At 59.5% G+C, this 14,719-nt stretch overlaps 1 protein-coding gene across 5 annotated transcripts in view; it reads right to left on the bottom strand.

The window, feature by feature from the left end:
- Positions 1-14,719, bottom strand: part of VAV2 (vav guanine nucleotide exchange factor 2) — a 213,086-nt gene that overhangs the window by 29,450 nt on the left and 168,917 nt on the right. For all 5 annotated transcript variants that reach the window (XM_039461205.2, XM_074394538.1, XM_074394539.1 and 2 more), the window contains exons 8-11: positions 13,648-13,748; positions 7,056-7,155; positions 5,940-6,035; positions 5,197-5,265 (exon numbers count right to left, since the gene is read on the bottom strand). In XM_039461205.2, coding sequence (XP_039317139.1) covers positions 5,197-5,265; positions 5,940-6,035; positions 7,056-7,155; positions 13,648-13,748 — 366 coding nt within the window. The remainder of the gene's footprint in view (positions 1-5,196; positions 5,266-5,939; positions 6,036-7,055; positions 7,156-13,647; positions 13,749-14,719) is intronic.

Raw genomic sequence — 14,719 nt, 5'->3', positions numbered from 1 at the left:
AGGTGTGTGTGAGTGACTGTGTGTTTGTGTGAGCTGTGCTGGGTGGGGGTGTGTGTGTGTGAGCTGTACTGGGTGTGTGTGTGATTGTGTGTGAACTGTGCTGGGTGTGTGTGATTGTGTGTGTGACTGTGTGTGAACTGTGCTGGGTGGGAGTGTGTGATTGTGTGTGTGACTGTGTGTGTGAGCTGTGCTGGGTGGGGGGTGTGTGTGATTGTGTGACTGTGTGTGTGACTGTGTATGTGAGTGAGCTGTGCTGGGTGGGGTGTGTGTATGTGATTGTGTGTGTGTGTGTCAGCTGTGCTGGGTGGGGGTGTGTGTGTGTTTGTGACTGTGTGTGTGTGAGCCATGCTGGGTGGAGGTGTGTGTGAGTGACTGTGTGTGTGTGTGAGCTGTGCTGGGTGGGGGTGTGTGTGTGTGAGCTGTACTGGGTGTGTGTGTGATTGTGTGTGAACTGTGCTGGGTGTGTGTGATTGTGTGTGTGACTGTGTGTGAACTGTGCTGGGTGGGAGTGTGTGATTGTGTGTGTGACTGTGTGTGTGAGCTGTGCTGGGTGGGGGGTGTGTGTGATTGTGTGACTGTGTGTGTGTGTGACTGTGTATGTGAGTGAGCTGTGCTGGGTGGGGTGTATGTGATTGTGTGTGTGAGTGTGTGTCAGCTGTGCTGGGTGGGTGTGTGTGTGTGTGTGTTTGTGACTGTGTGTGTGTGAGCCATGCTGGGTGGGGGTGTGTGTGACTGTGTGTGTGTGTGAGCTGTGCTGGGTGGGAGTGTATGTGATTGTGACTATGTGAGCTGTGCTGGGGGTGTGTGTGTGTGTGTGTGAGACTGTGTGAGCTGTGCTGGGTGGGGGTGTGAGTGTGTGATTGTGTGTGTGTGTATCAGCTGTGCTGGGTGGGGATGTGTGTGACTATGTGTGTGTGAGCCATGCTGGGTGGGGGGTGTGTTAGTGACTGTGTGTGTGTGTGAGCTGTGCTGGGTGGGAGTGTGAGCATGTGTGTGAGCTGTACTGGGTGTGTGATTGTGAACTGTGCTGGGTGTGTGTGTGTGTGACTGTGTGTGTGAGCTGTGTTGGGTGGGAGTGTGTGTGACTGTGTGTGAGCTGTGCTGGGTGGGAGTGTATGTGATTGTGTGTGTGAGCTGTGGTGTGTGTGTGTGAGCTGTGCTGGGTGGGTATGTGTGTGTGTATGAGTGAGCTGTGTGGGGTGAGGGTGTGTGATTGTATGACTCTGTGTGTATATGTGTGAGTGAGCTGTGGTGGGTGGGGCTGTGTGATTGTGTATGTGTGAGTGAGCTGTGCTGAGTGTGTGTGTGTGTGTGTGTGAGTGAGCTGTGCTGAGTGGGGGTTGTCAGTGATTGTGTGTGTGATTGTGTGTGTGAGCTGTGCTGGGTGGGGTTGTTTGTGTGTGTGTGTGAGCAAGCTGTACTGGGTGGGGATGTGATTGTCTGTGTTTGCATGTGAGTGAGCTGTGCTGGGTGGTGTGTGTGTGTGTGATTGTGTGGGCATGTGTGAGTGAGGTGTGCTGGGTGGGGTGCATGCACATGTGAGTATGTGTGTGTATGTGAGCGGGCTGTGCTGTGGTATGTATGTGTGTGAGTGACTGTGTGAGCATGTGTGTGTAAGTGGGCTGTACTGGGTGGGGTGTGTGATTTTGTGTATGAGCAGGTTGTGCTGGGTGGGGGGTGTGTGATTGTGTGATTCTGTGTGTTAGCATGTATGTATGAGCGGGCTATACTGGGTGGAGTACATGATTGTGCTTAAGAGTGGGTTGTGCTGAGTGGGGTGTGTGTAATTGAGCAGGCTGTGCTGGGTGGGGTGTGTGATTGTGTGAGCAGGTGCTAGGTGGGGTGTGTGTGATTTTGAGTGTGATTGTGTATGTGTGTGTGAGTGGGCTGTACTGGGTGTGGTGTATGTGTGATTGTGAATGTGTGAGCAGGTTGTGCTGGGTGGGGTGTGTATGTAAGTGGGCTGTACTGGGTAGGGTGTGTGATTGTGTGATTGTGTGTGTGAGATCGGGTTGTGCCAGGTGGGGTGTGATTGTATGTGTATGGGCATGTGTATGTAAGTGGCCTGTACTGGGTGGAGTGTGTGTGTGTAAGCATGTTTGAGTGGGTTCTGCTGGGTGTGTGTGATTGTGAATGTGATTGTGTGTGTGAGCAAGCTGTGCTGTGCAGGGTGTGTGAGCATTTGTGTGCATGCACATGCATGCAGGACAGCCCCCAAGGAGCCCCCCCACCCAGCATCCAGGCACCCGGCATTTCCAGATCTCCTTCCTCCATCCTGCCGGCGAGGCTGCCCTCAAGCAAGAGGGCTAAGAAGCATCACCTCTGCATGACAGATGAGGAAAGTGAGGCAGGGAAGGGACCACACCAAGAGCCACACCTCATCGGTGACGACGACAGGAACCCCAGACTCCTGGATGGTGCCGCTTCTTTCTACCCCATCACGTGGTCCCCCTTAAACATCCTTGCAGAGGGAAACAGCCCTGTGTGTCGGAGCCACAGACCACGGAAAAGCCACCTAGCTTGGGCTGAACTATCTCCCCGTTCTTAGGAAGCTCCCTGCTCCCCGGCCTCTCCAAGCCACAGCCTATCATTGGAGCCTGGACAGAATGAGGGGTCAGAAAGTCCCTCTCTCCAGGGGTCTGGCCATCCCTACTCTGCTCCGTTGGTCATGCTGCGATCCTCATGCTGGCCACCAGGGAGCGGTGCCCACTTCAGTCCAGAAAACTCAGTCCCTGGACCTGGCTCACAGTGGACCCCAAGGGAGACAGCCAGGCAGGCGGTCCCGGCCCTGCCCACCCAGAGCCGCCGGCGGAATTCCCCGAAATGCAAATGAGCCAGGTCAGCTCGTCAGCAGGTTCCCATCCCTCCAGCCCTTCCTGGTTCCTAGAGGCCCTCGTGTCGGCCCCCCAACCCTCCATGCAGGATGGCCCTTCCTGGGGAGGCTGCAGCTGCTGTCTGAAAGGGGAGTTTTGTTTTCCTATACACTAGCCTTTAAAATGAGAGATAAATTCCCAGAGACAAGGACCCCAATGGCGGGGACAAAGCTCAGAGCCTCATGGCAGAAACATTACAGCTCCTGCGTGCCACCGTGGCCCCTGCATGCACCTGGCCCAATGCCTGGCACGAAAGAGGAGCAGATGGAAGTTGCCGGAATGAATGAGCAGGTGAAGGAGATATCTGCACTTTGATACAGAGGCAGGACTGCAGTCAGTTCATGGAGCTTGGACCTAAAACCACAATTCCTATGGAGACAAACCTCAGGCCCACAGAGGCAGGGTGGCCAACTCTCAAAGACACTGCCTTATAAGGAGTGAGCTCTCAGTCCCTAGAGGGAATCAAGCCCAGGTACAGTGACGACTCCCATGGTGGCTGTTTATATAGAATGACTTCCTATATAAACTGGAAATCAATCTAAAGACTTCCGAAATCCCTCCAGCCCTGAAGTCTCATGAGGCTCGGAGGTTCTCAGACAGGCAGACGCGTGTCACGGGGGTTCTCAAACAGGCAGACGTGTGTCACAGAGGTTCTCAGACAGGCGGACGCGTGTCACGGAGGTTCTCAGACAGGCGGACGCGTGTTGCAGGGGTTCTCAGACAGGTGGGGGTTCTCAGGCAGACACGTGTCGCGGGGGTTCTCAGAAAGGCAGTAGCATGTCATGGAGTTATTTGGGCGGCACTGTGGGCGACACTCCTGGGAAACTGTCTCATCGAAGGACTCAGAGCCACCCGCCAGCCAGAAACCACATGCTGAGAGTGTGAAACGCAAGACCACACTCAGGGGCTGGGTGCACGGCCCACTGCACCTGCTGTCACTGTCTCAGACACCCCGAGGCCGCATCCGAGCTGGCTCACACACCGTGGCTCACGGCAGACAGCCCAGGGCAGGTGTTAAGAGAGGACGGTTTGCGGGCCACAGAGCTGACACGGAGAGTTATGTCAGCCCGTCACGGAAAGAGGCATCGCTTTCCCAGAGGACTCCTCGGGCGCTCGCTGCCCAGCAGAGCTGAGCGGCACAGAATCTGAAGGTCTCCGGGACTGGCTTCCGTGCCCACACACGAGTGCCCACAGGATTTGGAGTAAATTTCTCCCAGAGCACAAGGTCTGCTCAGAGAACCTCTCAGCATGGGCGACCAAGTGCTGGTCCCACTCCCGCCACAGCCAGACAGCAGCTATAGATGGAGACAGATGACTGCCCCTCCCCCACCCAGAGGGAGCTCCTTAAATGAGGTACCCAGGAAAGAAAAAGGTGGCTCAAAGCCTAGGGGGCTGCCCAGAGGGCAGGGGCCAGATGTCAGAGGGCAGGGCCGCAGCCATGAGGGCGTCGGCAGAGATGCCCTGAGCTCCTGATGAGGGAAATGTTGGGGTAGTCGTGGTCCCTCTACCCAGCTGCAGCTGGAGGGGACCTACCACATGTTGGTCACCAGGCCTGGCCTGGGACACAGGTGACCATGGCTGACACAGGCCTGGCTGGGAAGGGGCTGGCATGACCAGGTGTGTCCAGGAGGGAGAGTACCACCCACGGGGAAGCCGGTTCCTTGGGGACGGAACCCAGTGGGGGGTGATCCTCCCTGGAGAATGTCCTGTCCGTTGCAAAGGCAGGAAAGGCAGAATGAGGAGGAAGGTACAGCCTGAGCCAGAACCCGGAGGTGGCGCGATCACGTGTGCCTGCAGAAGGCCTGGAGTGCCTGCTTCGTGGGCAGTGGGAGCCACGGGTGGTTTCCGAGCAACGGAGTGACACGAGCTAAACTCGGCCAGACAAGGGGAGAGAGGGAGGCATGGCTGGATGGGGCAGCGCGACCTCAAAACAGCCAGGGCGAAGGAGCTGCCCGGGCAGGTAGCAGAGAGACGGCACTGGGGCTGGCATTTTAGAAGCAGAAGCCTCAGGGCTGGAAGTGAGAAGCCCAGTGCCTGGGGCGGAAGCAGGAGGAGGGGAGGCTGAATGGAGGTCTTGTTGGACAGGGAGGTTAGGACTCGGGACACCTGAGGGAGCATGTGACCTGCAGCACCCTCCACCCATCACCTCTACCTCCGATGGGTCTCACCCACTACCCTTCCCTGTCCCGCCCCAACTCCTGCTGTCCCGGGAAGAGTCTACGGTCACAATCACGGCTTATTAATGAGCCCAATTCAGTCCAAGAATTAGCAGGGTGTGCTAAGCTGCACGACGGCTTCTCCCTGCCTCAGTTTACCCACCCACCTGCATGGCTTCCAATGCTTCTTTGAGCTGCTGTCTCTCGGGCCGTTCTGCAGAATGGCTTAGAAGTTCCTGGAAGGGTGAGAAGGGTATCACATGTTACCACTCGGGGGTCCTGGCCTCTGCCCTGGCCCCTACCTAGTGCAGGGGGTGTAAAGAGAACAAAGTGCTCAGAAGAACACCACCCCCACCTGCTGGCCCAGGCTTGGATTGGCTGCCCGACAGCAAAAGACAGATAGTGACCCCTCGCACAGGGGACACCCCACTTCTTGGCAGGGGCACTCCCAAATCTTGTGGACAAAGGGAGTGACAGTGAGAAAGGACACGAAGGCAGCAAAACGCAAGGAGCCGGGCCCGCAGTTCACGGGAATGCGTCTTCCGAGGTGCCTCGCAGAAACCACTGCCTTCCCTCCCAGGTCTGTCCTTCCTGACGGCCTTCCATTTCCATTTCTGCCGTGCAGAGATCAACCACAGGGCCTTCTTATTTCTGGTGTGGGGCGCTTTTCTGTCTCTTTCAGTTATCTGACCTCATCAGTGATTTCAGTCATGGCTTTTCTGTGTGTATTCACTGTGATAATCGTTCACCACGTGCACTGAGCAGCGGTTATGAGCCAAGCCCAAACCTCTCTGCTGACATTCAACTTCATCTGTCTGTGGGCTGTGTCCCGCACCTCCTGGAAGCTGCCGGCCCTCACCTGACTGCTGCAGTGATGACACCCACGGGCACGCGGGGCCCAGAGCCTCACCTTCAAAAGCAGGTGGTATTTGAGCACCCTCTGCATGGGGACCACCAGCAGGTCTTGCAGCTTGAATTTTCCATCCTGGACCTTCAGCGTGCACTCCTGCTAGGGCGACAAGGCGATGGGAGAGCCCCTCCCTGGGGAAAGCCTGAACCCACCTGTCCCCTCGTCTGGAGAGGGGAGACCTAAGCCCAGAACTCGGGCCCAGACGTTTGGTCCTTCTCTGGCCGGGCTCCCAGAACCAGTCCATGCACCAGGTGTGTGCAGAGGGGTGGGCTTCACAACACAGGGGTGGGGACGCGCCACCTCTCCCACTTCACCATGTCTGCACTGGCCACACTGGGACGCAGTGAGACACATATGATGCTACAGGGACCTGCCGGGCCTGCCTGGGCGTGGCTCTGACTGCTCCGCCAGGCCAGGTCTTTTGGAGAAGGGCAGCAGGGCACCCCCACGGACCAGTCCCTCTCTGGCCTGGCCTCTGGGAGAAGCAAGGTGGGCGCCAACTTGCAATGAGCTGTGGGGCCGCTCCCAGGAACCAGGAAGTTCCCCCATTCATCGCCTGGACTTGGGGGGCATCCTGCCTCTCCATTGGGGCACGCGGCCTCCACCACTGCCAGAGCTGGTGGACTCCACACCAGGCTCCATGCAGAAGACAGGGTGCACTGACCAGAGGGAGCCTGGAAACTCAGCTGGGAGCAGGAGGGACTGGGAGGGGCTGACGTGAGAAACACTAGATGCTGATGGGACTTGGGGTGAGGATGGATGTGGGGTGGGGGGGGCCTCAAGTTACCAGCAAATGTCATCTGAGGCTCCCTGGGGCCAGCAGAGGCCAGGGTCAGGGGTCAGCCAGAGCCTCCAGCTGAGTGAGATTCAGTTCCAAAGCCCTTTCTCCTTGGGGAGTCTGGCTGCGTCCTGGCCTGGGATGGTGACCTCCACCCGGCCCACTCCCCAACCCAACACGATGCAAAGGAGAAAAGACCAGCACGTCACCACCCCATCACCACCCCCATCACCACCTTCCCAACAAATGGGCAAGAGAGAGGCTGGTACCTAACGAGGTCCTGCCTGCAAGCTGCCACCTCGGGGCCAGGGCCAGCGCCAGTGCCTGGTAGCACTCACCTCGACTTTCTGCCTGAAGTCCTCCCGGTTGGCCAAGAGCTGGTTCAGCGTGTTCTGGGCGTGCTCCATGTGGCTGCAGTACTCCCCGTAGATCAGGAGCCTGGACGGTGCACACACACGCACGCATGCCACAGGTTTAATGAGCAGCTCGAGGCTGCAGTGAGCCCGTCCATTTTTCCCAGTAGGCTGCAGGGTGCAACCAACAGGCCCCTGCCCTGACAGCTCCCTGTGCATGGAAATATTCGACGGCCAGGAGGCTGCTTTCTCCTTCCCAAAATGCTACTGGGCCGGCAAGAGGACTGCGGGCATGCTGGGAGACGGGCACCCGCACTGCGGTTCTAGGTCAGGTCCTGGCTGGGATGTAGGGCGGAGCTCTCAAACCCCCATCCCATCCCTGAAAAGGGCGGACACTGGAGGAAAGAGAAGCCCCTGGCATCCCCCAAGGAAGGAAGACCCCGGGAGGCCTCAGACTTCTGCCACAGGCCCTGAGCACTGAGGTCTGTGCTGGCTGGGGGCGCACTCTGGTGCTGTGCCGGGTGGGGAACCCCCAAGGGTCACCCTTGTTGCTTCTGCGTAGTGCCTGGATTCCATCAGCAGCGACATCCCCCTCTTCACTGGGGATGTGCACAGCCATGTGGCCGCCAGGCCTGGGAGGACCAGCAGGGTCCCCAGAGGACACTCAGGAGGCCGGCCCTTGTGTCCTGCCCACCACCTCCTCCTGGCCCCAGCATCACTCTCCCGCCACTTGGATTCTCACTTCGGTCACCTTGTGCTGGTCCCTTCAGCTGCGGTCCCCTTCTCCCTCACCCAGCACTGGGCCCACGTCTCTACAAACTGGAACCCAGGGTTCCTGACCTCCGGAGCCTCGGGGTCTTAGGTAACCAGCCTGAAACTTCATCTCTAAAACCCTGTCGCCCCACCAATAGGGCAGTCCCAAAAAGAACCCTGCCAGGTGACGATGTTGGTGACAAGGATGACAAGAGCCACCACTCTCGGAGGCAGCCACTGCCAGGTGCTTTACCGACAAGCCTTACGACCTTTTCTGCCCATTTGTAAAGATGGGTGTGATTAGCCTCACTCTTCAGGCAGCGAGACTGAGGCCTCATGAACTTGCTGGGAGCTGACAGTCTGGCCTGCAAGGCTGGGGGACAGGCGCTCTGGTGATGTGCTGTCTGGCAGGGCTGTATGTTGGTGAGCATCTGGAGGCCTCCCTGGCGCGGGAAGCCCAGTGCCAGCTCTCGGGAGCAGGTCACAATCGCTCTTTCCATCATGAGCGCTGCTTTGCTGCTGGGCACCGGCCTGGGACCCAGGGCAGGAAGCTGGGCCTGCAGCTTGGCTTCTGTGGAGGGCTGCACTCGGGAAGAAGCATCCTGACGGTGGGGTCTTCATGCACGGACAGGTTTTCTGCCACATGGGTCCCTGGATAGGCCCCACTCCCCACACCTGTGGGGTTCTGGACCAGGTGATGCCCCCTTTCTTGCCCACTCTGGAGTTCTGGGCTGATCAGAACAGTGGCTGGGGTCACATTTCTGCCCGGGAGCGTGTCCCTTAGGAGCTGGCTCAGGCACAAGGACAGGCATCTTGACACATTTCCCATTCCCAACAAATGCTCATGAAGCCATCCTCACACGTGGCCAGGAGCGCCAGAGGCCCTGAGACCCTCCCAGCACTGCACGTGGGTCCAATGGCTGGTACCTCCTCTGCCCACCTGAGATTTCTCCCCCACAGGCCTACAGGGACGCTTCTGGCACGGGAGGCTGAGATTCAATGACTCTGAGAAAGGACCAGAATCTGCTTGAATCCCAGCCTTGCTCTCCTCACAGCACACCCCACCAGGAACGCCCACATCTCAGCCACAGCACAGCTGAGCTGGAAGCCTAGCCACAGCCAAGAAAAGCATGCGTGGCCAGTCCCACAGGGCCTACACGTGGGCCTGCACGGGTGTGTCCCCATGGGTGGGTCCCGTGTCCACAGACCTGGGAGGTCTATAGGGAGGCATCACTGTCATCGCAACGGGCCTGCTTCCTGCCTGGAGACGGGGGTGTGGGTTGACCGAAAGCCACTTTAAACGAGAACCTGCTCCTGGTTTCCACCCACTGATCATTTTAATAGAAAAGTTAATGAAAACCTATCATCTCTGGACGCAACCGAGAAAAGGGGTTTTCCCCTTTAAAAAAAAAAAATTGAACAAAAGCTTCAGAAGCCCCGGCAGAGGAGAGGGGAGAAAGAACAGAGGGACATTTAAGAGACCTCGGGCAGCCTGGAAAGTGAGCGGACCAGACGCTGGGTCCTGGCGGCTGCCTGCATCCGCCGTACTCCGGATCCGTGTTTTCTCCACCCTCAGAGAACGGTCAGAGCCGTGCGCAGAAGACACACCACACGCACTGGGTGCCACCTGGTGCCGGGACCTGGGCTGGAAGCCGGAGGACTGTGACTGTCACCGTTCTACCCATGGGGACAGTGAGGCTGAGAGAGGCCCGAAGCTGAGAAGGGAATCCCACCAGCAGTCACCCACGCCAAAGCCCAGGTCCTTGGGCTGCGCTGCGCCGCCTCCTGGCTGTGCCTTCCATCTGATGACAGCGCCAGACCAGAACCACGGTGGGAGGTCCAGGGGCACCCGGAACCCTGCGGCTCCCAGCCCACCCATGTGGCCCCTTTGAAAAGTGCCCCGACCTGCCCTGAGGACTCCAGCTGGGGAAGCCAGGGCAGGTGGTGAACCCTGAGGCTTCAGAGCTTCCCAAGACTGCCTGGACTTGGGAGGGCGAGTGTGGGCTGGGGAGGGGGAGAGCCAGAGCCCCTGGCAAGGGGTCCTCCCTGCATGGAGCCAGGTCTGCTGCTGCTGGGGCCCGGGCCACACTCGGGCCCCAGGAAGCACGTGACTCCACACGCCTGACTTCCCAGCAGGCCCTGTGCCACTGCGGCTTCCACTTTGAGCATTTCAGGTGAGCTGGGCCCAGCGATGGGCCCAGCGATGGCCCCAGCCCCTCCCAGTCAAGGGAAGTATTCGAGTGCGTGGAAAAAGCACCCAACTGAAGCACAGCGGGTAACATGCCTGTGCCAGGAGCTCTAGCATGGCCGAGCCAGCTTCAGGAGCCCCCCACTTCAATTTCACACTACTCCAGGTCACCTAGGCCCGAGGTGTAGGCAGACGAGGGGCTGGGGTACAGATCCCAGCCTTGCTCTCCTCACACCACACCACACCAGGAATGCCCACCTCTCAGCCACAGCACAGCTGAGCTGGCAGCCTTCGCCAGGCAAACTTCTACTCATCCGTCAAAACCCTTCCCTACCATTGCCCCTTCTGTACTGCCTTCTCCGCCTCAACCCCTGCCCCAGCAGGGCCAGAGGGAAAAGCAAGGAGACAGGTCAAGGGGCAGCAGGTAGAGGCCTGTCCAAAGTCAGTGGGAGCTGACAGAGGAGAATGCCCCGGTGGTCCCCCACCACCAGCTCCGAGCTCCTGCAGTGGGTCTCACACCTCCCTACGCCCCAGCACCCAGCCCGAACCTGCCTGCACCAGGCCTCACACACGGCTCAGTGGCCACAGCCTCAAACCTGGACACGGGGCCTTGCATGTATTTGATGCAAGGATGCAGGGTGTGGGGATGAACAGCAGAACTACCGGGGAAAGAAAGCCGGACCTCCCTGAGGAACTGGCAGGGGCCCTGGCCATGGGATGTGCGTCACCCCTGGGCTCACTGCGTCCTCACAGACACACCACTTTTAGGATGGGGGCCCTGAGGCTCAGAGAGGAGACATGATTTCTGACGTTGCCCAGCAAGGGGGTACAGGGCTGGATTCCAAAGCGAATGCACATGGCTCCCAAGCCTGGCCCTCAAGGTCCCACAGTGAGGCTCTGCAGAGGGACACTCTCTCTGTTGAGTCCAGGACACTCAAGGGGCCCGCGCCCTCTCTCACTTGGCCCACGTGCAAAGCAGATGGCAGGGCTAGATGTCACTCCAAGCCTCACTGACCATGGGCAATTGGCAATGGAGAGGAGCCCAGGCCACAGCTCAGCGGCAGTGAGTCCAACAGTGCCCTGCACAACGCCTGTCCACCAGAGCCTCATGATGTGACCTTATTTTGTCACGATACAGATGTAGTCATGGTGAGGACCAAAATGAGGCCACGCTGAAGGAAAGTAGCTCTAAATCCCAGAAGAGCGGGCTCAGAAAAGGACACAGAGACGTGGGGAGGCCGTGTGAACTGAGAACGTGGCAGGGCACGTGGACACAGGGACAGAGAACAAGGCAGTGCACGTGGACATAGGGACAGAGAACGTGGCAGGCTTACGTGGACACAGAGAATGTGGCAGGGCACGTGGACACAGGGACAGAGAATGTGGCAGGGCACGTGGACACGGACAGAGAACACGGCAGGACACGTGGACACAGAGAACGCGGCAGGGCATGTGGACACAGGGACAGAGAACGAGGCAGGACACGTGGACAGAGAATGAGGCAGGGCACGTGGACACAGAGACAGAGAACGCGGCAGGTACATGGACACAGAGAACGCGGCAGGGCACGTGGACACAGGGACAGAGAACGCAGCAGGGCACGTGGACACAGGGACAGAGAACGAGGCAGCACAGCCATAAGCCAGGAACCCCCAGGGCCCCAGGAGCTGCAGGATGCAGGAAGGCTCTCCCCGGAACCGTCACGGGAAGCGTGAGCTGGGGCTGCCTGGACTTTGGCTCGGTGAGACTAATTCAGGACGTGGCTGCAGGGCGGCGCCATCTCTGCTGCTTTAAGCTGCCGTGTTTGTGGTCATTGTCACAGCCCCCCTGAGCTCCTCTGCCTTGTTTCTCATCCCTCCCACCCAGCAAGAGGCCAGCAGCTCTGTTCACTGCGTGTCCTCAGTCCAGGGCCCAGGAGCGGTACACAGCAGGCACCCTATAAGAGCTTTGGGACTCAGCCTGTGAGCAAGAACCAGGGCCCTGGGGCTGGCTCCAAAATGAGGAAAGGAGCAGAAAAGCTGGATCCTGGGACGGAACCGCCACGAGCTGGTGACGAGCTTTGAGGAAACACTGCCAGCCCCTTCCCCAAACACAGCCCGACTGACGGCTCACGCCTCACATCTTGCTGCCAGGGCCGGGGCCGCCTGTCTGCAGAGCTCCTGGGCGGAGCCTGTGTGACTGGGCGCACTGCCCACACTGCAGTGGCACTCCAAGGCAGGGATGTCCTGGGAACCACACGTGCAAGGTCCTGCTGGTAGGACGGGGCCAGGAGAGTCGCAGGGCAGCCTGGCTGCGGAGACTCCTGCACGAGGGCAGGCCATCCACCCTGTCACTCTACCACACGGCCAGCCACTCCCGCTCCAGGGCTTCAGCCTTTAACGGGTCTCAAGGCAAACCACACCTCATCCGTGGCCTCCCTCCCTTCCTGGCCAAGGGAGAGCATGAACAAGGCACTGAGAAGATCCGCTGTACCCCATGCCCGGCGAGAATCTGGTGACAGCCAGTGTGACCCTGCCAGCCGGGCACTAGGGGCTCACCCGCAGGTGAAGGGACACCTTGCTGGGGGCAGGTGAGAGAGAGTCCTGTCCCCCACCCCTGCCCACTCTTACCCTCCAGGGCTGGCCAGTGTGCTCACACCTGCTGGGCCGCGTCAGCTCTCCTGGTCCCCTCTGCCACCTGACCACTGGCACCGCCTGTTCCCTCACGATTCCGGGAACCCCCCCAAGCCACGGCTCCCAGGCAGCAGGCTCCGGGACCCGTCCTGCAGGGGATGGGGAGCTCCTTTCCTGGAGCTACAGAGCACATGGGGAAGCACCCGCAGGGTTCCCATGCAGCGTGCCCGAGAATCCAGCCCTGGGCCTGTCCCCGGCTGCCTGGACAGGGAGGGGCGTGTGAGCTGTGCTGACAGGCACCTGGCGGACAATGAAGGGGACCCTCCTGCAACAAGGGAGAAATACCTCTCACAATGCCCAGGGCCATGTGGTCGGATGCCCCTGTGGGGTCTTCCACAGCTTCCCAGACCCTACAGCAGACCCTTGCAAGAGTGGACCCAGAACACGGTATTTGTATCAAGCTCCCCAGTAGCTCTAGTGAGCAGCCAGGTTCAGGAAGCATCAGCGCAGACCCCTTTGCACCCCACCAAAGGCTCTCAGAGGACAGAGAGCTTGGCACTGACCCTGATGGGGCTCTCTCCAGATGTCTGTGGCTAGAAACGCCATCTCCACGAACTCCGACAGCCTGGGCATCGTCTAAACCCCAGAAACCCCGCCTCCCTGGCCTCCGACAGTCCCCCATGCCACCTCCTCTCATCCTTGTCTGCGTCCTAACTCTAGAACCGGCCACGAAGGTGCAGAAGGGAGAAGCAGGGCCCCGAGATCTCTGCAGGGACACAGAGCCACTCTGACAGCCGCCCCTCACAGCTAGTCGGAAGTGTCCGGAATCCCATCCTCCCCTTGCTGAGCTCCCACAGGACACGGGGCTGGCTCTCCATCAACCAGGCTGTGGCTCAGGGTGGGCAGCATCCTCAACAAGGGAGGACGGGGTCCAGAGGGGGCACCCTGCCTCGGACACCCAGAACCCAAGAGTCCCACGTGTGTAAACGCTCCTGCAGACAGGGAGGAGTGGGCAGCCACTCACCTTTCCTTGAAATCGAGAAAGACCTTGGCCAGCGTGCTGCCCCCCACCATCATGGACACATCGATGGCTCTCAGGAAGCTGTGGTGCACCTTGATCAGGTCCTGGGTTAAAAAGAGCCGTGAGTGCCTGGCCAGGCCCACCCGAGGCAAGATGGGAGCACCGTCCTGGGAGCACCGTCCTGGAAGCACCCATGTGGTTCTGTGGCTCCTGTCGAGGGGGTGAGGGGCCCGGGTGCTGGGCCTGCACCCCTCCTACGTGTTCATGCCAGGGTGTGATTCAGGGAGAAGGTTCTACAGCAATGGCGCCCCAAAGAGCCACCACGTGTGGGAGGGATGCCACCCACAGCCACAGCCACAGCCACAGCCCGCATCAGCCCGTCTGACACACAGTGGCCGGCTCGGGGCCAGCTCTGCAGCTACAGTGGTGCAGCACAGTGCAGCACCGCCATGCTCAGCCAGCACCCTGGGACGCACAGCCCTGCCCCAGGCTTCTTTCTGTGTCTCCTCCTTCATCCTGGCCACAGCCCATGGCCGGATGAACTCTGGGTCAGAGGCACAGGCCGCTGGAAGCTCTAGGGTCCAAGCCAGCCTTGTCCAGGACAGCATAACCAGAGCCCACCCTTGCAGCTAATGAGACGCCCAGGGAAGACAGGACACAGCCACCACGTGGGCTGCGGGCACCTGCGGCCACCAGGCCCAGAGGAAGCGCCAGGAGCAGCGTGTCCCTGGAGGAAGCCCGCCCATGTGCGGCTGCAGAAACCTGGTGCAGCCCCCTGCTCTTCTGACCACGCCAAGGTGACTCTTTGCCTGGGGAACTGTCTTTCTGTGACTGCGTTCAGACACCAGCAGAGCAGGTAAGGGGGTCTTCTCAAAGGGGTGGAGGGACATGCTGCTCTGTTGCCGCTGACAAAAACTTCATCTACATTCCCAGGGTCGTCTGTGCCTCCAGCCCCATCTGCAGACAAGGGGAGCCCAGAAACCTGCCACTCCGACTCCTAAACCTACAGACACTGGAGAGGGGGGTGAGGTCTCCTACTTTCGGCCAGCACGTGCCGCCACGGAGCCGCAGGGGT

The sequence above is a fragment of the Saimiri boliviensis genome, chromosome 2 (genome assembly GCF_048565385.1).
Source record: "Saimiri boliviensis isolate mSaiBol1 chromosome 2, mSaiBol1.pri, whole genome shotgun sequence".
NCBI lineage: Eukaryota > Metazoa > Chordata > Mammalia > Primates > Cebidae > Saimiri > Saimiri boliviensis.
Note: the sequence above shows the minus strand (reverse complement) of the source record. Positions and strands in the feature narration are given on the sequence as shown.